At 27.3% G+C, this 27047-nt stretch overlaps 1 protein-coding gene across 1 annotated transcript; it reads left to right on the top strand.

Moving 5' to 3' along the window:
- The first annotated feature begins 7650 nt into the window (after window positions 1-7650).
- On the top strand, window positions 7651-25786 carry LOC124497119 (uncharacterized). Its single transcript, XM_047060718.2, has 8 exons — window positions 7651-9648; window positions 10493-10692; window positions 19094-19251; window positions 19802-19859; window positions 23521-23671; window positions 23942-23980; window positions 24187-24344; window positions 24490-25786. The coding sequence occupies exons 1-8, from the start codon at window positions 8785-8787 to the stop codon at window positions 25046-25048; spliced, it is 2187 nt and encodes a 728-aa protein (XP_046916674.2). The 5' UTR covers window positions 7651-8784; the 3' UTR covers window positions 25049-25786.
- The last annotated feature ends 1261 nt before the right edge of the window (window positions 25787-27047 follow it).

Genomic DNA, 27047 nt, shown 5'->3' with positions numbered 1-27047 from the left:
TGTTTTATTCTTTTTCCATCAACCTACGACAAAAAAAAAACAAACACAAACACAACACACACACACACACACACACTTTCACGAATATTCCATACACACACACATATACAGAATTCTAATAGGCCAAACGGCTAAACTATCCAACACACAGCATCGAATGAAAAAAAAAATATAAAGTGAAACCAATGGGACATCATCATCATCATCATCATCAAGAATAGATATAGATGGATAGATGAATGAATAAATGGATTATATATTCGGTAACAAGCAACAAACAAACCAAAAAAAAAAAAAAATGAATATCAAACTTTACTATTACATATATGGTAGGCCACATATTTTTATCTCTTTGTGTGTGTGTGTGTTTTTTGTGGTTCCAGAGAATAACAACGACAACAAGAATATTCAAGAATAAAAAAAAATAAAATGAAAAATGTCTGTTTGTGTGTGTGTGTGTGTGTGTGTGTGTGTGTGTGTGTGTGTGTGTGTGTGTGTGTGTGTGTGTGTGTGTGTGTGTGTGTGTGTGTGTGTGTGTGTAATTTCGTTTATTCGTTGTCGTATGATTTTTTTTTCTTCACTACTGTATCACAAACACATTGATGATGATGGTGGTTTTTGTTCAAATTTTTTTTCTCCATTCATTCATTCATTTCTCCCTATTCTAGGTTGTTGTTGTTGTTGTCGAAAATGATGATCATCATGATGATGATGATTATGATGGTTACAAAATGGCAGTAGTGTTGGCAACACACACAGACACAGACACACAAGACACTTCTATCATCATAATTTTGGAACCCTGCTGCTAAAAAAAATAGTAGGTGCTAGTAGTAGTAACATATAATACATTCATATCATGGCGCCATTTTTTTTTATTTTTAACACAAAAGAGATTCTAGAACTTTTTTTTTATTCTTGAAACTATAGTTTGCTGATGCTTTTGAAATAGTACAGTAAGGTCACACACACAAAACAGAAATCTACAGTTAAACTTCACTTTTATAATTCATTCTCTATCCAATACGGAATTCTGTATTCAAACGAAAAAAATGTAGATTTTCATTCCATTATATTTCGCATACAATTCATTTAGAATTCAAAACAAATGGAAAAAATTTCATCATTTTTAGAAATGATGAATTTTTTTCCATTTGTTTCTCTCTTGCAATTGAATTGAATCAATTTAGGAATTTAGGAACTTAATATAATATAATAAATAACAATGCAATGGACAATCATTATCATATTTCATGGCATTCAATATAGTGAAAAAAAAGACAATGGCAAAGTGAAGTGAAGTAAATTATAGAAAAAAAAATTATGTCATTGCACCTTAATTTGCTACTTCCAATGTTTTTTTACTTTTATTACTGTATTACACAGTTGTTGTTATTTCCATTGATTGATTCACAATGGACATTTTGCATTCATTCATTCATTTTATTTACTGTTCCAGAAAATTGTCCTATGAAATAAAATTTCATCATCATCGTCATCATCATGAATGCTTTTTTCGCCATCAATATGTCCATAATGAGTGTTGAACATTTTTTTTTATTTTTCGAAAATTTGATGATAATGTTATTGATGATGATGATGATGATGAGAAAATGTGCTAATGAAACGACAAGGTTAACCCTTTAAACATTACATTCAGTAATATTAGAAAAAAATTATCCTTCAAAATTATCTGTTGGAACCATATATACAAAAAAAAAAAAAAAAACACATCCACATAACATTCATGTGTGTGTGTGCTGTGTTTGTTTGTTTGTTTCCAATTATTGGTTATCCTTGCGTTTCGACATTAATTTCTTCGTTTTTTTTTTTATTTTCAAAATTTTTTTTTTCATATTTTTTGTGCGTTATTTTCAAAAAAAAAAAAAATCCATTTGATTCTGCCATCTAAGGAGTAACGTCGAAAACTATTTAATGATTTGAATTTTACCCGGTTGATGGCGCCATTGAGTTCATCAAGAATTGAAAATAAAAAAAAATTCTCAATTGATTTTAAAAGAGTGAAAAGAAAAAAATTTTTTTTTTTAAATTTAAAGTTGATGACCCGGAAAATAATATAAATCAAAAAAAATTGTTATTACATTAATCGGAATTTTATTATTTTCGAAAAAATATTTTTCGATCATTTGTAACAATGATGATGATGATGATGATGATGATGATGATGATGATGATGATGATGATGATGATGATGAAAATTCTCAATGTTTACGATCTACAAATCTCAAGTGACAAGAACATTGAAATTGGATTTTGTTGTTGTTGTTGTTGTTCAAAACAGAATATACAATTTCTCTGTGGTGGAATATAGTGTTGAAGTGAGATAAGGTCATAAAAAGCAAAAAAAAAAACTTGTTTTGAATGGTGTGTAATATGAGAATTGGGAGAGAAAAAAAAATATGAAAAACAAACACACCCAATTTTTTTCGATTCTTTTGAGTAAAGAAAAATTCTTGCATATGGCTGTTTCGAATGGAAATTGATTCTGAAATTCATACATTTCTTCTTCAACAACAGCAACAACAACAACAACAAATGTTTCACATATATCAATGTATCATCGACAATTTTATTATTTGAATGATATTAATCAATTTGCCAGAAGCAAATTGTTGTTATAATCGAATCGATTTATCAAAATTGAACAAAAAATAAGAAAATATTCGTTCACTACCATCAAAATATATATATATGAATATAAATAGGTTATATTCATCAATATGAATTATGTTATTATTGTTCAATTTAGATGAATTCTGTTTTTCTTACCATTTGATTTGGCCAAAAATTTGTGTGTGTGTGTGTGTGCTATATTAGCGTCATTATAATCACACGCACACACACATTTTTTTAAAATGAAAACATCATCATGGAATATTCATTCCATTTCATCATCATTATAGTATTGTCAAAAACATGATCATAAGGAAACAGTTGAGAAAAAAATATGTATTCACTATTCACAGGAATAGGAACAAAACGAAAAAAAACAAACCAATGGCTGTACTTTGAATTCTTCTCGTTTCATATACTTATGAATACAAAAAAAAAAATCTTCATAGTTATTATTTGTCATTTTCAATTTACATCATCATTGCTATAAGAAACAACAATCAACGTTTGAATTGAATATGACCAAAAAACACAAAATTTTGATTCATTTGTCGTTGTTGTTGTTGTTGTTGTCGTTTTCTCTTCATTTCATTTCATCTTATTTTCAAAATTACACTGGAGGGCAATACATTTTTTCGACAGACAGACACACATAGACAGTAATTATTTCATTCATTTCCAATGAATCATCTATCATCAACTCTTTCATAATCCATAATGCTTTTTTTCCATTTCTACAAACATTAATTGAACATTATAAACAGACCAAAAAAAAAAAAAAACCTAATGACAATGATAAAAGGTACCATTACTTTACATTTTGTTCAAAAGCAAGTAAATTGTTTTTGAATTGGTAATCATTATGAAATGTTACAGCAAATCACACAAATCTTATTACCAATACTGTCTTTGTCTTTGTCTTTGTGTGTGTGTGTGTTATGCAATAGTACAATAAGAACAACAAGAAAAAAAAACAACCAAAAATAACTATTAATGACTATATGACAATGACATGGGCGTTATGAATTTAAAAATCTTCATATGTAATCATTGTGTTTGTGTGTGTAGAATACATATTTTTTTTTGCATGAAAAAATGGAATAAAATAGATGATACGCAATAAATTGGCCAGATAAAATCGTAAATCAATTTTTTTTTAATTTCTGTTTCGGTACAAATTTGGCAATCATATTCATAAAAATCATTATAATCGGATAATAATAGGATCGAATTGAATATTGAATAACGAATCATTTTTTTTTGTTTCAAATTAAAAATGTTTTTCCATTGAAAAATTCCTTTATTCATTAATATTCAATGGAACGAAAGAATCAAATATTTTTTCTTGTTGCAAATCAAAATCAAACTAACAAATTCAAAAATTTTACTTCCCCTCGCCCCCAACAAAAAAAAAATTAATTTTTTTAAGCAACAAAAAAATCATGATTTACTTGTCATTATTCTGGTGGTCCTTATTCTGGAACTCTTTATCTTGTGATTCGGCAAAAAAGATTTATCATTTAAATAACCAAAATTATTAGCATCATCGTCGTCACTAGAATTGTCATTTGTTTCCATTATTTATGGTTTAATGATTTATTTAGAATATTCTGCATTCGTGTATAGTTATTTTTAATTCACTTATGTATTTTTCTTCTTCTTCTCCTTATTTTGAAATTTTCGTTTGATGTTTTTTTTCCGTTTGAGGCTTAATAAAATGCTGGTGTTTTTTTGGAATTAAATTGACGAGGAATTTTTTTTTTGAATTATTATCATTTTTTCAAATATTAATAATGATCATATATAGCAATCGTTTTACAATGGTCGACAGATTCTGTGATAAATTTCATTCTGAATCATTCCAATTGAAATGTCAACCACTAGATTCTTCGGTACATTGTTTGTTTGTTTGTTTTTTTTTATTTGGTTTTTTGCCTTTTTTGATGGCCAACCAAAAAAAACAAACAAACAAATCAATCCAAACTGAATTGGAATGTATAGTATATTCATTTCAATTTGATTTAATTTTTTTTGTTTGCTTTTTTTTCTCTTGTATCTACCATTGTACCATCAAACCGAGAATGAGGCCAAATGTTCCAACAAGAAAAAAAAACACCAGTCCCAACAGACTTTCACGAACATTTGGTTTTTTTTTGGATATTTGATCAGATTCTCAACCAAATCAAAATGAGAAAATGAAAATGGTGGAGAAAAATACGGTTTATTAACAGAAAAAAAACCAGAAATTGAAAGAAATCAAAAAAAAAATAATTCAAACAAAATGAATGAAACCTTTCCACTTGGTCAAACTATTATTATTCTGTGTTGTTATATTCATTTTGAAATTAAAATTGAATTGTTCAATGAAAAGAATGAGAAAAAAAATGATTGTCACGTTTGAAAAAAACAGATGATGAAGTGGGAAAATTTTTTCGCTATTTTGAATTTTGAAATTTAAAATTAAATATGAGCGAAAAAAAATATGACAGAATTTTTCTCTTGTTTAAATTGCAATTAAAAATTCTTCAATTTTATTTCTTGATGATGGTGGTGATCATAATTTTCAATAAAAACTTTTTACAACTTTAAACAAACAAAATTCATGAATGATACGGAATTGAATTGAATCTGAAAACAGAAATAAAATGACTAAACTCAATTGACCTTATAAATTGAACCAGAACAGGAATAGAAATTCTGAATGAAATGAATCTAACACAGATGAAGAATGAGAAACCGAAAAACAAAACAAAAAAAAAACACAAAAACGGAACCTACACCCGACCGATCGCGAATCATGTACACAATGAAAGGTGGAAAACCTATTAGCCACATTTAAAATGGTAATTGACGTAATCAAAAAAAAAAAAAAAAAATAGAACAAAAAACTTGATTCTGTTCATTCTTTGTCTCATGGGATTCACGAAAAGAATATTCATGTTTCTCATCTGGATTCCTTTTTAACATTAAACAAATCAAATTCTGTTTCATTTTCTGCGAATCAATCTCGTTAGTAGAAAGGTGTTTGTGTTCAGAAAAGAATATAAATAATTCCAAATACAATTGAATCTAAAAACGAATCCATTGTTGTTATTGGTTGGAAATTTTCAATTATTTTTCTTCTCTCTTTTTTTTATATTCTACAATCAAATGGAATGTCAATTTTTTATCGAAATTTTGTTCTTCTTTCATTTTCTGCCATTTATTTTCATTTCACATACGTGCTGATGATGATGATGATGATGATCATTCGATTAGTTGGCCGGCCGGTTTTAATCATCACTCAAACATGGAACAGAGAAAGAAAAAAAAAGATTGAATTTCAAATGGAAAAAAAAGAATTTCGAATCGATTTTTCTATTATTTGAGACAAACAAAAATTGTTTTCTCAATGTTTTTCTCTTTACAACACAATCCTTTATAATCATAATTTGTTTTTATGTGAAAAAAAAATTTTGGATGGATAACAATGACAATGGCATCTTTGAAGCGGACCAAAACAAAAAACAAACAAATTGTTACAACATTTCTACATTGATCACCGTCTTGCACAATAAGTTTGATTTGATGATGATGATCATGACATTCATTCATTCAATGGATCAATTTCAATCTGGTCATACTGGAAAATGGGAATTTTGTTTTTATTATTCATCATCATCATCATCGTAATCGTAAACACTTTTTTTTTATTTTATTATTTCTATTTCTATTTTATAAAACAAAAATAGATATATATCGATTGATGGATCGATATATATCGATCATTCAAACAATCGATAGTTTGAATTTGAAAATGGTTATATTATTTTATTAACGTTTAATTAATTTAATTCTTGTTTTGTAATTTTAGATAAAATGGATCAAAATTGGACAATGATTATTATTGTCGATGATGATGATGATAATGGACAATAATAATAAAATGAAATCCATTTCCAAATGGAACAAACGAAATAAGAACAATTTGTAATTATTCGGGTTTAAATTTAAAATTAACCAATCGATAAAAAAAACAATGATGCGCATCAACGAAAAAAAAATCATTCTAAATGATGGATTCAACAGCCAAAGAAATACAGTTATGATTGATTCTGACAGTGAATGATCCAATCATCATCATCATCATCATCATCATCATGATTATTACACACACATGTGTTTATGACGCATTACAATTTACACAATTAAACAAAACACATATGAACAACAATAAAAAAAATTGAATTTTTTTCAGATTTTATTTTTTTTCACCATTATTTTGATTCAACAAATTTCGTTTCAAAAAAAAAAAAAAAATTCTTTGAATCTATACACACACACACACACATGCGTGTACATGATGGTTCCAGTATCGGTATCTCTCTCTGTGTGTGTGTGTGTGTATGTATCTGTGGTTGTATTTTGCACATCGTTTGCCCATTTTTACAATCTACAATCTTTGGAAACTTTTCGGTATAAAAATGACGATCATCGGCATCATTTTTATGTTTTATTATTTCATTTGTAATTCGTGCGCACACACTACATACACACATTGCATTTGATGAAATTTTTTTTTGTTGTTTGTTTCCAAATAATCTATTGCTATTTATATTTTCATTGATTGAGAAAAACAAAAAAAAAATGTTTTTCATTTTCATTCAACTTTGTGATATATACAAAAATTGATGCTATAAATCCTTCCAATTCATTCATTCATTCATTCATTCATTCATTTGAAACAATCGATTCCATTTTTGTTTGTAATCAATCACTACAGGGTTCAATTTAAAAATATATTTTTCAACTTTGTATTAATGTGTGATATGTGTGTATGAATCAAATTGTTTTTTTTCTCTTTGTTGTTGTTGCGGTTTATTTGTTCAAAAATTTTTCATCCAATCATATGAAATGAGAATAAATTTCATTCATTCATTCAGAATTCCGAAAAAGAATCAAAGAAACAAAAAAGACATTATAATTTTTTTAATGTTCACATTTAAAACTTTTTTTTTCTTGCTGGTGAATGTTCGTTTTTTTTTTGTTTCTGAAATTCTAACATAAAACATTTGTGAAACGAAAACAAAAAGATTTTTTTTTTGGAGAAAAAATTTTTGGCGTCTGTGGCGTCTACTAATTGTGAATGGGTGTGTGTGTGTTTCGACGATATGAATACATTCAGTGATCCTGGATGATTAGAAGAAATTTTTTTCATTTTTTTCCCCGTCGGTGGTGGTCTTCGTGTGTGTTGGTGTGTTGGTGTGTAAACAACATTTATTCATTTAATTTTCGTGTTCGATTTTTTTTTTTCGTTTTGATCCAGATTTTTTTTTCAATATTCTGGCTTGGTATATCATAATTTATGTTTTGTTTTGATTCGAGTTTAATGTGTTTGTGCCATTAACTTTTTCCATTGGTTCCTCCATATTTTTTTCCTGCTCAATCATTATACAATGACGATCATAGTTGTTTGACGATGATGATGTTGTTGGTTGGTGTGATTGTATTCATCCTATAATCAAATTGTGGCAAGTCAAAGAAAAATCCTACACACACACAAGCACTCACAAACACGCGGTGATTACCATAATTATCATTATTGTTACAAAACAACACAAAACGATTGTGTAATTTTGTGTGATATGTGTACATCTAAACAAAATTCCGGAACAAAAGAACTAATCGAATAAATTTAATTCATTTTCTTTGATTTTATTATTTTTATGTTTTCCAGAATTTTGTACAGATAATTGTCAAAAAAAAAAAAAAAAACAGTAGAAAAATTTCCTATAGGAGATTTTGTTAGAAATCATTTTGTGTTTGTTACATTCGTTCTGTGTGTCTGTGTGTGTCTCCTAAATTATTTATCTTCCGATTGCTTTGTTATTTCTATTTTTGTCATATAGATCGACATTGATAACATTATCATCATCATCATCATAATCGATAATAATAGATTTTTTCCAATGTTTTCTACATCGTCATCATCATACCGGCATCTTATTCACATGAATCATAAATCAATACTAACAATATGAATTGAATGAAACGAATAAATGAAACAAAATCCATTAAAATAATAATGTTTTTCATCCATATTCATGTTATATATAGATTTTTTCATTTTTTCAATTCAAATTCAATGATATCGATATTCAAAAAATAAAAATGTCTAATATTCATTTATCCAACAATGATAATGATGTTGACGGTGAAAGGTCATCATCATTTTTATCAACATCATCACTTCGTTTATTCGAATCATCAGCCACATCTCTTGATTCATCACCATCATCATCATCATCATCATCATCGATGACACACATACGACAACCACCAATCACAGAATCACCATTTTTGGATAAATTAGTTAATGGTATATCAAATTATTATTCAGATGAAAGTTTTGAATCATCTTTAGGTATTGGTGATGGTAGTAATGGTGGTAGTAGTAGTAGTACACTATTCTATGAAACAAGTGGAACTGATATTGATATGATGAGATCACCATCATCATCATCATCAACATTATTTCATCAAACATCATCATCAATATGGCCATCATTTACATCATCAATAATACAGGCAACACCACCATCGATATTATCATCATCATCTTCTTCTTCTCTAACATCATCTTCATCGGATTTTGCATCACCAACATTTTTTGGATCATCATTACCATCATCATCGTCATCATCATCATCATTTTATTCACAATTAAATCCACAACAACAATTTATAAATACACCATCAACATTATCATTAATGATGATGACAAATTCAACAATGTCATCAATATGGGAAACAATTACAGTGACTAATTATAATAAAAATACACTGTTAGATATGACAGAAGAAACAACTGGAAATTATTCATTATTATCAGATGAAGAACAAATGGAACGTAATATTTATATAATGCCTTTATATCAACAAATTTTATGGAGTTTCATATTTGGCACAATGGTATTTGTTGCCGCTGGCGGTAATATTATTGTGATATGGATTGTATTGACCAATAAAAGAATGGTAAATCCAATGTTCAATTTCATTAACTATTTTTTTTTTTGTAATTCAATCACAGTATAACACAGTATATATACGCAGTAAGAACGATTAACAAACGGAAATTCAAATGTAATCGATTTGAATCACAAATGTTGTTATCATCATTTGAAAATGATGTCCATTAAATGCAATTGTATATGACGAATAGAATTTATTTATTATAAAAAGTTAATCGAAATGGAAAAAGGAAACCCAAAATGGATAGCAGAATTTTAACAGAATTTTGTGGTCGAAAAGTTTTACATTTTTTTTTCATATCCAAACGAAAAATATTATATAGCAACAGTAATTGAGTTGAAATTTTCATTTTCATTTCATTTTTTTCCCGTTATCATTTGTTTGTATATGACGTTTTTTTTTCTCTAATGAATGATACAACCGAATAGAGTGTTCACTACAACTGACATTCATATACCGATCATTTTTTTTTTATTTCCGGAAAAATCATTAAAGAATTAACAGGAATAATAAAGAGTTGTATTATATGAAATGAAATGAAATTATTATTAGCCCAAAAATAGAAATTTTTTTTTTGCTTTGCTTTGCTTTGCTTGTAACAAAAAAAAAATCAAATGATAATGATGATGTCCATTATGGACAGCCCATAAAATTTTGTTTTGTTTTGTGTTTGTGTTTGTGAAACCATTCTGTGTGTTCTGGTTTCTGGAATTTATCACGCAATATTTTTTCATTAATTTCATCATTTTTTTTTTGTAATTTTTAATTTTTTTTTTGTAATCTTTTGTTTTTCTGTTGTGGTTTTTTTTTTGGTCCAATTATCCATTCTTACACACCATACATTTAGCGTACAGTAACAAATTATTTTCTTGTCAATTTAAGCGTTGCCGATATAATGGTTTCGACATTGAATGTCATTTTTAATTTTATTTACATGTTAAATTCAAATTGGCCTTTTGGAGAATTATTCTGTAAAGTATCGAATTTCATTGCTATATTATCGGTGGCTGCAAGCGTTTTCACATTGATGGCAATATCAATAGATCGGTAAGTATCGAATTTTTTTTTTTTATTTATTTATTTACCACTAATTGATGAATAATAAATATTATTTACTATTAATCGAAATTACGAAACCATCATCTCTATCCACTAACCAATTGTTTATTTTGTTAGAAATCAGAAGAAAAAAAAACAAACAAACAAACAAATGAATTTCTTGATCTAAAGTAAATAATCCATAATGTTGATGATGATTATGCATTCAATTATGTAATAATGTTGTGATTAAGCTGCCGACCACCATCACTAAATCGATCAAAATGTATTGATAAATGAATAAATTGATAGAAAAAAAAACAAATGGACAACCAGAGAGTTATTTCATGTTTGTAACATAACATCATCGTAATTACCAAATGATTATTATCATTTATATTCCAAGTAAAAACATCATCATCAAACAGAAAAATTCTTCAGAAATATTCACAATAAATGTAAACCAAATTATAATATTTATGCATTCAATGGATGAAAAGAAATGATATTATCGCTATAATAATCACCATTATCTAACATAAAAAAGAGCATATCTTTTTATCTTACCATTTTTTATATCATATACATATCATATCACATGATGATGTGGCAAATCATTGATTCTTGTCAATTTTCTTTCAAGAATTTGGTTGTTTTTCATTTTATTCTCAACAAAGATTATGTTGCATTTAATTAACACAGACACACACACACACATACAAAATTGAGTGTAATCGATAATCATTAACTATTTTTAGGTTTCATTTAATATTTCTTTTTTTTCGTTATGATTTTTTTATCAGAATGCAGGTGTTATATATCTCTATCTTGCAATTATTTCTTCCATCATCATCATCATCATCGTTATGAGTGAATTAGTGAAAATCACGAAGAATTCTTGATTCTGAATTTTTATTGCTTCTTTTCTATGATTTATTATGATTCACATTGACATTTAATTTGGCATTTGACAGGTTATATAATAATTATATTATATTTCAAATTAAAAGTCAAAGTAAAAATCTTTTCTCCATTCATCTATGATCAATTCTGTAATTTTGTGCAAGTAGGATATTTTTTTTCGATGAACAAATTCATATGAATTTTTTATCATCATCATCATCATTTTTTTTTTAAATTAAAATCCGCTGCCATCGAGCAACAGATATATTTAGTTTCATGCAATGTATACACATGAAGAAATTCTTGAATTTCATTCTTTTTATGACCTGAATGTCGTTAATATTTAATTTCTATTTTTCTCTTGGTATAAACTTTTTTAATACTTTCAGTATTATTATGTAAATGCTAATAAAAATGATAATTCAACAGAATGAAAAATCATCATGACCTTTATGTTTTTCAATTGTTTTCAACTCAATCATCATCATCATCATTGTTAACGAAAACTTTTTCATCATAATCATCATAAACATAGTCATCATCATCATCATCATTTTTTAATTTGGAATTAGAAACAAAACAAAAAAAAAGTTTTTTTTCTCTGTTTACAATTTATCAACAATGTATCCACCTGGAAAGGTCAAATTGGCTGTATTTTTGTTTTATTTTTTCATATGGATGATGATGATGATGATGAACTAATGAATGATTTGCCGTTGATTAGCAAGAAAAAAGCCATTGATTGAGTAATTGGAATTCTGGAATTTTTTTTTTTCATTTTTGCTTAGTAGGCATAAATTTATCATATATAATTTTGATTACATCATATTGTCGTTTGGTGGTAAAACAAAACAAAAAAAAGTGTGGCAAAGAAACACACTAATAAAAATTTTTTTTTTTATTCCAATGAAAATCATCATCATGAATTCTGCTGAATCTTCTATCAATGAATGAAGAATTTTGAATTTTCATCTAACTTTTCCCTTTCACTTCAAATCCATTCGTATACATAGAACAAAAAAAAACATTGAGCTGTTTTTAACTCTTTGGGGACCACTTCTATACTTTACATTGATAGTTTGTATGGAAAAAAAACCAAAAACTTTTGTTAAGTTAATTTGAACAAACTTTTTTTTTGTTGTTGTTGTTGTTGTTTATCGAAATCACTTTTTTTTCCTGATTATCCCTTTTTGGTCTACTGATTCCATGTTTTATTTATATACTTTTTTTTCCTGGTGGACTGTTGTTGTTTTTTTTTTCATTTTCATTTTGGTACACAAACACCACCATCACCACCACCACCACTACTATTTTATCATTTATCTTTGTTACGATATTCGATATATATATAAAAAAATGAATGAATTTAATCTTGACATTAAAATGCAATACGACTTTGGTAAACATGTAAACTTTCGATCCCGATTTTATTGAGAATAAATAAATGAATGAATGATGAAGAAGGGGGGAAAAAAATATTGAAAGCTTTTTTTAACTTCTATTAACCAAGTTAATTTGATTCATTTGAAAGTTTTATCGGCCATATGAATTGAATTGAGAGTCAGTTACCTAAATTTTTTTGTTTTTTTTTGATCGTTATTATTCTATGACGATCACACTACCATACTAACTAACTAACTAACTAACTAACATTTCATTACATTGAATGATTGATCGATCTTTAAATTGAACCCTATACACAACAGTATTGCAGATGTTTCTGCTTGTTTTTTGTTTCTATATATATTTATATATTTGTTCCAATTATGTTTCAGTCTTGTTGTCAATCAGTTTTTTTTATTCTATAACAGAATTCATTGTACAATGAATTTCAGTGCCAAACTAATCATTTTGTTGTTGTTGTTGTTGTTGGTTTTACTTTCTTTTTCGTTTAATGTTCATTTTGAAACAAAAAGTAATTTCATTTGTTGTTGTTGTTGTTGTTGTTATTTTCGATTATAAACGATTTAAGTTTCTTTCTTTTGTTTTTTAAATTTTTTTTGTTTTTTTTTTTGTTGGAGGTGGAGAGATTCTGGTGTTCTCAAGTGCAACCAATTTGGAAGCCATTTTCTATTGTGAAAGTAAATAACACTTGTGAAAGATAAGTCAAGATGATCATCGCAATGATGGATACTTGCGATGATGATGATGATGATGACGATGACGATTACGGTCATTAGCCAATAATTATCCAAAAAACAGACAAAGCATGTAACAAAGTCAGTTTTTTGTGTGTTTTAGTTGCACCAAGCAAAAAAAAAAAAAACAATCCAAAAACAATTTGACCATAGAATTTTAACCCATCATGTGATTTAACAAAAAAAAAACAATTTAACATCCAAAATTATATTATGTTGTCCAGTATTATTATCTTTGTTTTGTTTTCAATTCACAAAATCACTATTTCGACTCTTTCATTTCATCGATATGATTCATCAAAGTTGTTGAAATTCGCAAAAAAAATGACCATTGGCCATTTATTAACACGGGCCACACATAAATACAGTCAACATTCTATTTATTTCTTGTTGTTGTTTTTTTTGTTTTACCGATTTTATTATTATGTTTGTTGTTTTCAACAATGAATGAAGCTTTTATTAAGCTTATTATTTTGTTTTTTTCAACAGTAATTGGCAATGATGATTCAATTTAATCTGATGTGATACCCGTTTTCATTTCAGATTTATTTTCGATTTTTTTTCTCTATTATCAAACAAACAAACAAACAAACAAAATCTGGTCAACATTTGTGTGGTTTGTTTGGTTGCCGTTTGTTTTTTTTTGTTTTTGGTAAAAAACGTGAATGATGATGATGATGATGATGAATCAAATTAATGCTATTACACAATTTTGCTGGAATGGATATAAATACAAAATTTCTGATGAATATATAAAAAAAAATCTCCATTGATGTTCACTGAAATCTTGTTGTTGTTGTTGTTGATGATTTTTTTTTCTAGCAGAATGTTTTTGTCTGATAGAAAACACAACTGTATATGAGTGGAGAAAGAAAAAGTTGAAACTGAAAATTTTCGTTTTTTTTTCTGTTGAAAAAAATCGTTTTTAAGCTTTCCAGATAATAGTCTCTTCAACTATATATATATATAGTGACACAAGTATGTATTGAACACTTTTGATATATTCGTTTGAATCGAATCGTAGCTCATTCAAAGACAAGTTTGTTTGATTTTCTTATCCAATTTGCTTAATTCATCGTTTGTAAAAGTTTATTTATTTATTTTTTGAGAGAGAGATAGAGAAAGAGAATCGTGAAAACATCAGAACTTCAATTCCGCACTTTTTTTTCTATCTTCCCGATCTTGATGATAAATTAAATTCAAGTTTCATCAAGAAAAGAATCAAATGAAAATTGTGGAATTTATCAAAATCAAGAAAAAAAAATTATTATTATTCAAAAATTAAACATTACACAATTCTGTATAATAAAAAAAATTCTGTTTTTTTTCTAATGTTCACTAGAATTTGAGATTCTTCAATTCGATTGTACGTTGTTTGTTTGTTTGTTTGTTTGTTTGCTGATCCAAGCGTATTTGTAGATTGATTTCATATTTATCGTTCAACTGAAATTTCAAGTTTCGAGAGAAATAAAAAAAAAATAATGGAATGAAAAACAAGTAAAATAAAAGGAATCCAAACTTGGACCATCATCTAAAAAACAAATGAACCGAAAATCGAGAAATATTCATTCAATTGAAATCTATTATATTATCATTATTATTAGATTCGATCTTTGTGAAAAAAAATGTGATGATGATTCTTATTATTATTATTAAAAAACAACAACAACAAATACCAAAATGAGAAATGAAAATGGATCCAAATTCTAGCTTGATGTTTATTTGTTTTTTTTTTCATTCCATTTTTATCATTATTATTATTATCATCATCGTCATTATTAATATTCACGTCATAGTCACGATAAAAGAATGAGAAAAAGAGAAAGAGAGAGAGAATGGAAAAATATTTGAAATTCATTCACTACATTCATGTTTTCATAATTTCAATTCCATTCATTTATATGATATTCTTTTGGATTGCAAGAAAAAACAACAAAAAAATTATTTGTATTCTCATTCAATCAGAATATTTATTTATTGATTCTACTTTGATACCATCTTGATTATTATTATTATTATTATTGGTCATCATGATTCATCATCATCATCATCATCATCTTTATGAATATAATGGAATTATATATATTAATATTAATAATGAAATGAAAAAAAAACTATAAATTACATTTGATTCTTGATGGCCAAAAAAAAAAAAAAAACAACAGAAAAAATAATAAGAATCTGAGCGAGAATTTTTTTTACCATTAAACTTTATAATGATAATGAATATTATTATTATTACTCAATGGCCATTCAATGAGTATGAGGATTGCTAATTCCAATGAATTTTCTGTTCATCATCATTTTGATTCATATATGTTTACGTTTATTTTGTTATTGTTATGACAATTTTTTTTTCGATCACAAAATAAATTATCCAAGTGTCTCGATTATTCTTGATTCATTGATGAATGTTTTTTTTTTCTTTGCAGAATGATGGAAAAATTTATGAAATTCAAAATTTGCAAAAATAAATCGCATCTTAAATTCAATTCAATGATTTGACAGTATATGACACTTGAAAGAAATGAATAAAAAAAAATTTCATATGGTTGATTGTTTCTGTTGTTGTTGTTGTTGTTTTCATACTCAAAATTCCAGTTGAATGGATCGCAACAGCTTTTTTGTGTTGCTGATTCTGAATATTTTTTTTCTGTTCCCTTGATCATATGATGATGTAAATAAATGCTTGATTTGATTTTCAAAATTTCCATATTTCCACCATTGATAAACACAAAATTCATGTTTTTTTTTTTTTTGGTTACTATGATGATTTCTTTTTCCCGATTTTATTAAGAATTTTGAATCGGTAAAATTTCATCATTCATAAGAATGATTTGATTCGGGAAAACAACTTGGATTTTTTTTGTCTGTTTTGATCCACCGATACTACCAGCACCGCTGTATGACTCAAACAATATGAATTCAGAACAAATATGACAGCAGGTTCATATCCATAAGCAGGTTGAATTTTTTTTCTGTTCATTTTTTTTTTCTTTGTTTCATAGTCTATCATACACACACACACACACACACACACACACGAACATATTACATAACCAATGTGAAAATGATGAAAAAAAAACTGTAGCACCTGGCTATACATTATTTTTTTCACATTGATATGATCATCAGTAGAAAAAAATAATCATAAAAATTCTATTTTAATGTGTGTTGAGTATGTATGTGTGTGTGTGTGCGCTAGTGTAGATATCATAAAACCCCAATCAATCATCATCGAAAACCATGCTCCATTCTAAAAACGTATGACGTGATCTATAGATTTACATTCAAGAAGAAACGAAAATTTTTTTTTCCATCATATTCTCGGTATAATGATGAAATTCGAATTATTACCTTGTAAAGCTAAAATTTGTGTTCACCGATAAAAATGAGTAAATCAAAAAGCAATTAACAGATCAAAGTTCCAATGGAATGCAAAAACAAAAAGAACAAAAAAAAATAGACAAAAAAAGAATCATGATTTTCAGTTTCTCGTTGAAAAATACGAGAAAAAAAACTCATTTCGAGAAAAAATAAAAGAAATTTTGGACCACACTACTAATTAAGGTGAAACAAGAATAATAAAAAATGTAAATTTCAAACAACTGGTTTGTTCATTTTCTTTTTGCTCTCACTCGCAAACATTCACACATACAAAATGACAATGGTGTGTGTGTGCAGTTTGGTTATTTGGTGCAAATTTTCATCGCCAAAATTATGATGATGATGGTGATGATAAACATTTGAGTCGTATTCAACTTTTGTTTTTTTGTGATAATTTTATTCCATGAAAATAGCAATCAGGATGCCAAATGAACTTTGATTAAACTTTCCAAAAAAAAGAAGAAGAAGAGAAATCTAATGAGAAAAAAAAATGAAAATAACAACAAACGAAACAAGAATAATGCATGAGTCAGCGTGTATGGCAAAAAAAGAGAGAGAGAATGAGGGAATGCAATTCTAAAGAGAAGATTTGAATTACATTAATGATAAATTGGGGAATAAAATGGAAAAAATAGATGAAAATCAAAAAACGACGAATATTTAATCAATGAAGTGAAAAAAAAACACTTGAATTCGAAATGAATTATAAAATGAAAATTGGAAATGGATTGATTGGAAAAATTTTTCTTTTTTTTTTTTTGGTGGCTTGTTTACAATAAAGAATCAAAAATAAATAATCAAGAATGTTTGAATGTTTATTGAAATCATAATAATATTCTTCGATTGGTTGGGTCAGTGATTTTTTGATGACAACCAAAAAAAAAAAAAAAAAATGACGATGATGATGATAATTTGAATGGAAATGGAAAAAATATTCCAATAAAAAATTGATCATCATCTTTACTATATAGTGTATAGTCAAAACGCTTTGGTCAACATTTTTCATTTTCATTTTCATTGAAAAAGTTTTATTATTAATTATTTTCAATAGAAAATTTTGATTCATCAAAAAAATGGAAAATTCTTTTACCCTACGGGCTTTTTGTTATCAATCAAATGATTTTCATTTTATCATCATTGGTGTTTGTGTTCTGTCCATTATTATTATTATTATTATGATGTCCGTTGGCCTGGCAGCTGGGATACTACTTTGTTTGTTTATTTTCCAAATTGAATATACTTTTAGATAGTTTTAGATAATAATAATAAAAAATATAATAATGACTACCGTGTGTATTTTTTTCTAGTCAGTTTTCACATCTATTTTAGCTATGTTTTTATTTATATGAAAATTTATAGTGATATCACACTATACAAATGATTATTAGTGAAGATTCTCATTCTACATACATACAGTGAAATGGATATATAACAAGATTTAATTAAATTAACAGCTATATCGTTTGTGTTATTATTCCCTAATGATAATAATGATGATGATGATGTTCATCTTGTGAGCGGATAGAAAAAAAAACAATCCAAAGACTTTTGGGATTGTTTTTTTTCCACTTTTTCATCCATCTATATTTTTTTTTTTTTTTTTTTGGTTTTGATATGATGGATAGATGTGTTTGAAATATGAAACCAAGTGTTGGAATTTAAACACACACACACACACAAACAGTGCGATGATCCACATTCATCAAAGTTATTTACACACAAACACACATAATAATATGATATTCGTGACATTTTTTGTTTATTGGATTAATTCTTTTTTTTTTATTCTTCTTGGTTTTGGTATTCATTTATAAATAATGTAAGTCATCATCATCATCATTATCATTAACCATGATGAATCATGAATGTGGGTGTGGGTGTGGTTATGTGTGGTTGATTATGAAATGAAATTCAGTTTTTTAATCTTATTTTTTTTTGCTTTCTTTTGTTTATTTTCTTATTAAAAAAAAAAAAAAAAATAGATATCTAGCCATCGTACATCCATTACGACCACGTATGTCTCGTACAGCAACCGTTATTATTATCGTCATCATATGGATTGCAAGCAGTTTTCTATCATTACCAAATATTATTTGTTCAAAAACAATTGTTGAAGAATTTAAAAATGGTGATACTAGAGGTAAATGAAATATAATAAAATAAAATAATAATGATGATGATGATGATGATGACTACTTACAATTTACACCACAAATTTCTAGTCTTAGCATAATGATTTATTATGAGTCTAAAAAAACGAGATTCACACACACACACACACACACAGACGCATCTAATGTGTATCACAATAATAAATCAAACTAAAACTTTAGTTAGTATTTAGTATAAAAGTTTTAAATTACTAATTATTCCATTTCAACGTTTTTTTATACTCATTTACACCCAGACGCACACACACACACACACGCAGACACATTAAATAATCACATTTTTCAACACAATAATAATACTAATTCAATTACTAAATTAATTTTAATTATGTATGATGATGATATTCACGTCGTTTTTTTTTCATTCGGGCAATGGCTGATTACCATCGACCATATATATATATTATTATACTTGAATTGTAAATTTTTATATCATCATCATCATCATCATCAATGAAACCTGGACTAAAACAAATAAACGATCAAATGAATGAAAATAATCAACTTTAACCTCAAAAGTTGTATGCTATCTTGAATGGTATGATGGTGTTTCAACAAAATCTCGTATCGAATATATGTAAGTATTGAATAAATCATAAAGAATCCTAAAGACAAACACACGAATGCTGTTTTTTTTGTTCTTATTTCCTGTTTTTTTTTGATCCTATTTTTCTTTGTGCTCTTTTCATGAAAATATTTTCCAAGAATCTAATAAAAAAGGCATTATATTCAGTGAGAGTTTTAAAGAGATTTAAAATTCTCATTTTTTTTCTGTTCGTTTCGTTTCGATGTATAGGTTTTAACATGAATGAAATGAAAAAGGATTTAGAATCGAAATTAACAAGATCAAGAAATAGAAATAGCAAAAAGAAAAGGAATCCTGAATTTCATTTTTATTTCATTCATTTTTTTTACTTTTTCTTTTTGTGTTTTACACGATTCATGATGATTAATTTTGACCATCATGATCATCATGATGATCTGTTTGTATTATGCCCAAAACAAACACAGAATTTTCATGTTCAGCCAATATTTATGATGTTTATTCTTTTAGCGTGATCGTAATTTTTTTTATTTGTTTTTGTTTGTTGACAACTAACTGTAAATTCTTTCAACAATTTCATTCATTTATCAATCATAAATTCTTTGTGTTTAAATACTAGAATAATGGCTGTAAGAGAGAGTTTCAAGTGTTTTTAGTGGATAGATTTTTAGGTTATTTCTTCACATTTATTTTTCTTGAAAAAAAAGTTTAAAATTTTCCAAAGAATGAAAACAAAAATGCAAAATAAATACAAAACGAGAAGCAATTTTCTGTAATGTGTGTGTGTGTGTGTGTGTGTGTTGATGTTCAAGTTTAGTTGCCAAAAAGATCTTCATTAGTTGTGTTTCGTATCGAACGTAAGAAAGAATTACTGATGATTCTATTTGTGGCCAAAGAAAAAAAATAGATGATGATTGGCTACGATAGAAAAATACGTCAATTGTTTTGTTTGATTTTTATCTTTACTCGTTTTTTTTGGGGAGGCAAAAAAAAGTTTCGATTGTTATCGGAAAAATTTACCCGAAATTGTCGGTTTATCTATTTATATGTATCGATCATTCTGCAAAAAGAACACACGATTTTTGAAACATTTGAAAACTTTGAAACTTTTTTTTGTTCTCTAATTACAATTGTAATTGAAAATTTCTTATTGCATCGTATCCATCATCATCATCATCATAATTAGGATTCAAGAAAATGATGCTTGAAGGACGAAAAAAAAATCTATACCACCAAAAACAACAATAAACAGCAACAGGCTAAATAATAAGCACAGATTTTTCTGACTTTAACTTTATTTTAGCAACTTGTGATCAAACAAACAACCAAATGATGATGGAATTCATTGTTTCATAAATTTTTGTTTTTATCATGAATAAAAAAACAAAAACAAAAACAAAAATGAATAGTTTCCTTTCATTATCATCACGGTATTCATATTGAAATCTATTTTAATACCATAACACACACACACACCGAGACTGAGAGAGAATTAGAAAAAAAATAGTAAAATCAGTTATTCAAAAAAAAAAAAATTCTTGTGTGCCGGATGTTGCAGCAGCAGCAGCCGCCATATAAAGTACTTATATTAATACATGATGAAATGTTTTCCAGAAACAAAACAAAACAAAAAAAGTATCAGTAATCAACATATCATGAATCATTGAAGCACAGTGCACACACACACACACATAAATTGGGCTCAGAATGGAGAGAAAAAAAAAATAGAAAATGAATAAATGAATAAAACAATGAAAAAATTGCCTGGCTGACTGGCTGAATATAGTTAACCTAAAAATAGATCCCAGATATTAGATAATGAATGTGCATGTGTGTGTGCATCAAAAATCCAAAACAAAAAATAAATAAATAAATAAATAAATAAGAAACAAGAGAAAAAAAATGGACAATTCGAACCATATGTGTGTGTGTGTGTGTGAATGGTTTTTTTTTAATTTTGCTTTGTTTTGGCCCGGAACTTATCCAAAAGAATCATCATCATCATCATCATCATCATCATCATCATCATCATCATCATCATCATCATCATCATCATAGATTAAATTATATTGAAGCTTTTCTTTTTTTTGTTGTTGTTGTTCAATGTAAATTAATCCACAGTTTTTTGGTCCTTTTTTTTCACTTGAATGTTTGTTATTTTATGTTGTTGTTGTTGTTGCTGTTTTTTTTTCGTGATTAAACCATGAAAGGCGTTATGTTATTCTGGTATGTATCATGATGACTGAATCACACCCACACAGAGAGAGAGAGAGTGTTGTTCTGGTAAATTTTTTTTTTCTTCACGCCTTTCACTTTTTTTTTGAGTAGCGGCTGTTTTTTTTGTGTTTGAATTTTTTTTTTTACTTGATCAATGTATGCGTGTGTGTGTGTGTGTTATTACATCATCATCAAGTGTATGGCTTTTGATTTTGTGTGTGTGTGTGTGTGATGACGATGATGATGAAAAAGTTTTGTTCGTAATATTATCCATCGGACATCATCATTTTGATTCGATGAAAGATGGAATGGATTTTTTTTTGTTGTTGTTGTTTCTGCTTTTTCTCTTTTTTTCTGTTCATTTCAATCATGTCTTTGGTCATTTTTTTTTCTTTCTTTGTTTTTTTCCCCATAGCTATCATCATTATTATTATATTTTTTTTTTCGTTTCCACTCTGTGGTCATAAGTTTTCTTAATCTTACGGTCAATGCTGCTGCTGTTATTGTTGTTGTTGTTATTTGTAACGGCTGTTGATGCCTGATTTGATGTTTCGGATATATTATTTTGACACATTCACCAGAATCCAAATGAAGTGTGTGTGTGTGTGTGTGTAAGGACTTTTTGTATTCAACACGATAACATAAGTAGTTTTAGTTGTGATAATTCTGCAAAGTATGTGTGTGTGACCAGTTTGCCAAGATTGATCACACTTGATTACGTTACCAATTCGTTCTTTTTTCATTCATTTTTTGTTTTACGTAACATCTTCTTCAGTCATCATAATAGCTTTTGAACTAAATATAGCAAAAAGAGAAAAAAAAATTCATGATAGAATAAACTAGTTAGTTCCGGTCCAAAGATAATCGGTGCACATTTTTTTTTCTTTTTTCCTTTTTTTTTATTTAAAGTTTTTGGGCCATTTTTTTTTACTTTGACGACAAAAAAATTAAGTAAGCGAAATTTCCGATTCTGATAAATTCTTATCTTATTATGCAATATTTATGCTGTGAATTCTTGGTAACAGAATTCAGAACTTTGAACTTTTGATTGGAATTAGTAAGGAAAAAATTCCAGATAAACAGAATAAATCAATGGGCAATGACATTTCGTGGAAATATTAGAGAAAAAGTGTTTTTTTTGCTGGCTTAAATTTTAAAAATGTAAACATCAAAATTCATCGAAGATTTGATCATTTAAAATAATGATTATATGTTAGAAATTTGATCCACCATATGAAATATTATATCATTGTATAAAAAAAAAAAAAAATTTGTACAAAATAAAAACTGTTAATGCGTTCGCGTGTGCCAGTGTTTGTCATTCAATTTTTTTTTCATTTTAAAAATTCAATTACACTTGATCAATTTTAAATTGTAATTATTATTATAATCCGATTTTTCTTTCCATTTTCCCCTTATTTTTATCATTGTTTCAAATGAAACAAACAAACAAACAAACAAACAAATTTTAATCCAGATACAATGTGATTATAACATTGGTCACTTATATTCTGCCAATTGCATCAATGTCTTATACATATTTTCGTGTTGGCCGTGAATTATGGGGCAGCCAAAGTATTGGTGAATGTACAGCCAAACAAATGGAAAGTATCAAATCAAAACGTAAAGTATGTGTTCGTTTGTTTGTTTGTTTCATTCTGTGTATTTGTCATATTTTGCTGTTTTTTTAATACGATTATTATTACCACTTTTTTTTATTCTTTTTTTTCCATTTATTTTATCATCAAAAAAAAAAAAAAAAAAAAATCTTGTTATCCATGTTTATGGTTTATTTGTGTCAACTTTATTAATGGCAAAATGCATCAACCACAATACTGATGACAACAAAAAAAACGGCCGGAATTCAATGACAAATACATATATATATATGATTATAGATTGTCAAAATGATGATGATCGTCGTTGCCATATTTGGGGTAATTGGATTATAAGTTGTTTTTTTTCATATTAGCATTATTTTACTTGGTTATGTTTTGTTTTCCGGCTGACCAGTTTAGTCGTACATAAATTATTTGAGTATTGTTTGTTGTTGTTGTTGTTGTTTTTTTTCCACTTGCCAAACATTGTTTATTTGAATTTTGTGGTTAATAATTAATTCCCGATTTTTTTTTGTTTCGTATAGGTTTGTTGGGCACCATATCACATTTATTTTCTACTTGCTCATCATTATCCACAAATCATTAATGCAAAATATGTACAACATACATATTTAACTATTTATTGGTTAGCAATGTCCAATAGTGTATATAATCCATTTGTTTATTGTTGGATGAATTCAAGGTAATAATTTCAAAATTTTAACAAACATTCACTATTCATTGATTACTTGTTTGAATTATATATTTTTTTAATTCTGATTGTTTTTTCTCCCTTTCCACCACCAACCCCCCCCCCACTTTGCTCCCACATTATAACAAAAATACAGATTTCGACAAGGATTTCGAAATGTATTTTGTTGTACATGTTTTCAAAAGAATGGAAAATCAGGTCAACGTTTTCATCATTATTATAATCGTCATCGTCATCATAATAATAATAATAATAATCCGGATTTTAATACATTACAAGATCGTTATCATGGTCAAACTCGTTATAGTTGTGCATCTGAAGCATGTATAACCACCGATACACGTGTACGTTTTAATGGTAATGGAAATATTACATTACAACCGACAACAATAATGGATATAACAACAACTATAATGGATGATAATGATGATGATGATAGACCAAATAATAGTTTACATCATAGTTGTTTATCATCTACAACTGCAAATGTATTGGTTGATGATAGTAGTAGTTGTATTGATATTGGCTCAGCAGCAGCAGCAGCAGCAGCGGCAACAACAATAACAACAACAACAACAACAGCAACAACAACAACAACAACAATGATCACTAGCCATCATCAGAATCCGAATAACAGCAACAGTCCATTACAGCAACAATCAAATATTCAATTTTCATCACGTGAAATGTTATGATATTCAACCACAACAACAACAACAACAACAACAACAGAATAAGATACTTTAGTAAGAAAAAGAATTAAAAACGCCAAACTAAAAATAGAATATTCTTTACATTGAGGCTATCTCAAGGGGAAAAAAGGAAATGGTAAAATTGAAAAGCAAAAAAAAAAGAAAAAAATGCATTTATTCCCCCCATCCACACCCCTCTTTGTTCAATTACATTACATTTAATTTTTACGCTTAATATTCATCATATATAATAATATAATTCTATTCTATATTTGAGCTTTCCAAAGTTTCTCCACCACCATCATCATCATCATCATCATGATCATCATTCTTTATTTCATTGATCATTGATAACTTTTTCATATCTTTTTCATCAATGCCTCTTCTTCTTCTTCTAACTAAACAAAATAAAACCATTTTTACATTATTTATTATTATTATTCAATTGAATCGCTTTAATACATACAAACCATACACATAATCAATAATGGACACTAAAAAAAAAACCATCACTCATTTGACATACGCACACATACACACACACACACACAGAGAAAAAATTTTCAAATACCGGCGCTTCTTTTTAGAATCTCCATCTCTCTCTCTCTTTCTATATATTGTATTGTAATGTATGTATTTTATAAATAAAAATATGGAAAAAAAAAATTTGATCGGTACATCTCTGAGTATATATGGAATAAAGCTTGAATTTTTTTTTTTTTTGCTTTTCATGTTGCTCTATGGAAATTTTTTCTTTTTTTCATTCTTTCACATACCCAAGAGAGAGAGAAAAAAAAACGGATGAAAAACTAAATGGCCTCTATTTCGATGCTTGTGTGTGTGTGTGTCAGTGTGGCATAAAAGAAATTGAATCTGAAATTTTTTTGCATACGTTAACCACATATCATCATTCAAATATCAATGACAAACGCACAACTCATTTTGGTATATTGAAAGAAAATAAAATGAATGAATGAAAATTTTTTTTTTCAATAATAAATAAATAAATAAAAAGCTAGTAAAATGAATTATTTTTATTTTTTTTTTTGTTTACGAAAATAAAATAAAAAACGAATAAAATTGAATTGTCGATGTTGTTGTTTGTTGTTGAAATTCAAACCAAATTCGTTGAGAATTTGATTCATTATCACATGATCATCATTTTCATCTATATCTGTAAAATTTGATCATTGAAAATTATTTATATTGCTGCTGTATGGAGATAATGAGTGCTTTTTGTTGCCGATCCAAAAAAAAAATTTGCAACAAATTACATTATCATTATTCAACAGAGAATGAATGAATGAATGAATTGACCAGCAACATCAAATGCAGTATGCATACACACACACACATCAATATTTATGTGCAAAAAATATTGTCACACAGACACGTATACGTAATTGAAAAACTAACGAGACCAAAAAAAAAAAAATTAACGAATCCATTAGATGCACACCCAAATAATATTTCCAAAAAAATGATTAAACACTCTTCTTTTCTAGTCATATTTCATAACTATATTCGGTTCATTTGTTTTTTTTTTTTGGCCGGTTTTGTTACTCGCTCATCCACAATATTGAAATTTTTTTTTGTTTTATAAATTCCGGTAGTGATGCTGCCATTTACAACAAAAAAATACCGAACCATGTATACATAATGAGCATACAAAAGAATTTCATCAGAAGCCTATTATTCCTTCATGAAATAATTTCCGTCTTTACTTGAAAGGTATTGAATGAAAGGGAAAAAAAATTTGTGTGTTTGTTCAGTTGGTTTGTTTGTTTGTTTGTTTTCCAGAGTTTTGGATCATCATACCATATCCATATGAATTGAACCGATATGAAATTCAAGATTTTCAATTTTTCAATTTTAAATTTTTACACTTTTTTTCTTGCTCTTCCACTATATCTTTCATATTGTCATCGGATGTAAAAAAAACTATCAATTCTGATTGTGAATTTGTGAGTTTCTCTCTCCCTCTCTCTCTCTTTCTCTCTCT

The sequence above is a fragment of the Dermatophagoides farinae genome, chromosome 7, assembly GCF_024713945.1.
Source record: "Dermatophagoides farinae isolate YC_2012a chromosome 7, ASM2471394v1, whole genome shotgun sequence".
Classification (NCBI taxonomy): domain Eukaryota; kingdom Metazoa; phylum Arthropoda; class Arachnida; order Sarcoptiformes; family Pyroglyphidae; genus Dermatophagoides; species Dermatophagoides farinae.
This window is presented reverse-complemented; position numbering and strand designations above follow the sequence as displayed.

Excerpts from the sequence above, each read along its gene's own strand:
- LOC124497119 (XM_047060718.2), top strand. The coding sequence starts at position 8,785 with ATGTCTAATATTCATTTATCCAACAATGATAATGATGTTGACGGTGAA. Across the intron at positions 9,649-10,492 it reads TATTGACCAATAAAAGAATG|CGTACAGTAACAAATTATTT; the intron begins GTAAATCCAATG and ends CCATACATTTAG. Across the intron at positions 10,693-19,093 it reads ATGGCAATATCAATAGATCG|ATATCTAGCCATCGTACATC; the intron begins GTAAGTATCGAA and ends AAAAAAAAATAG.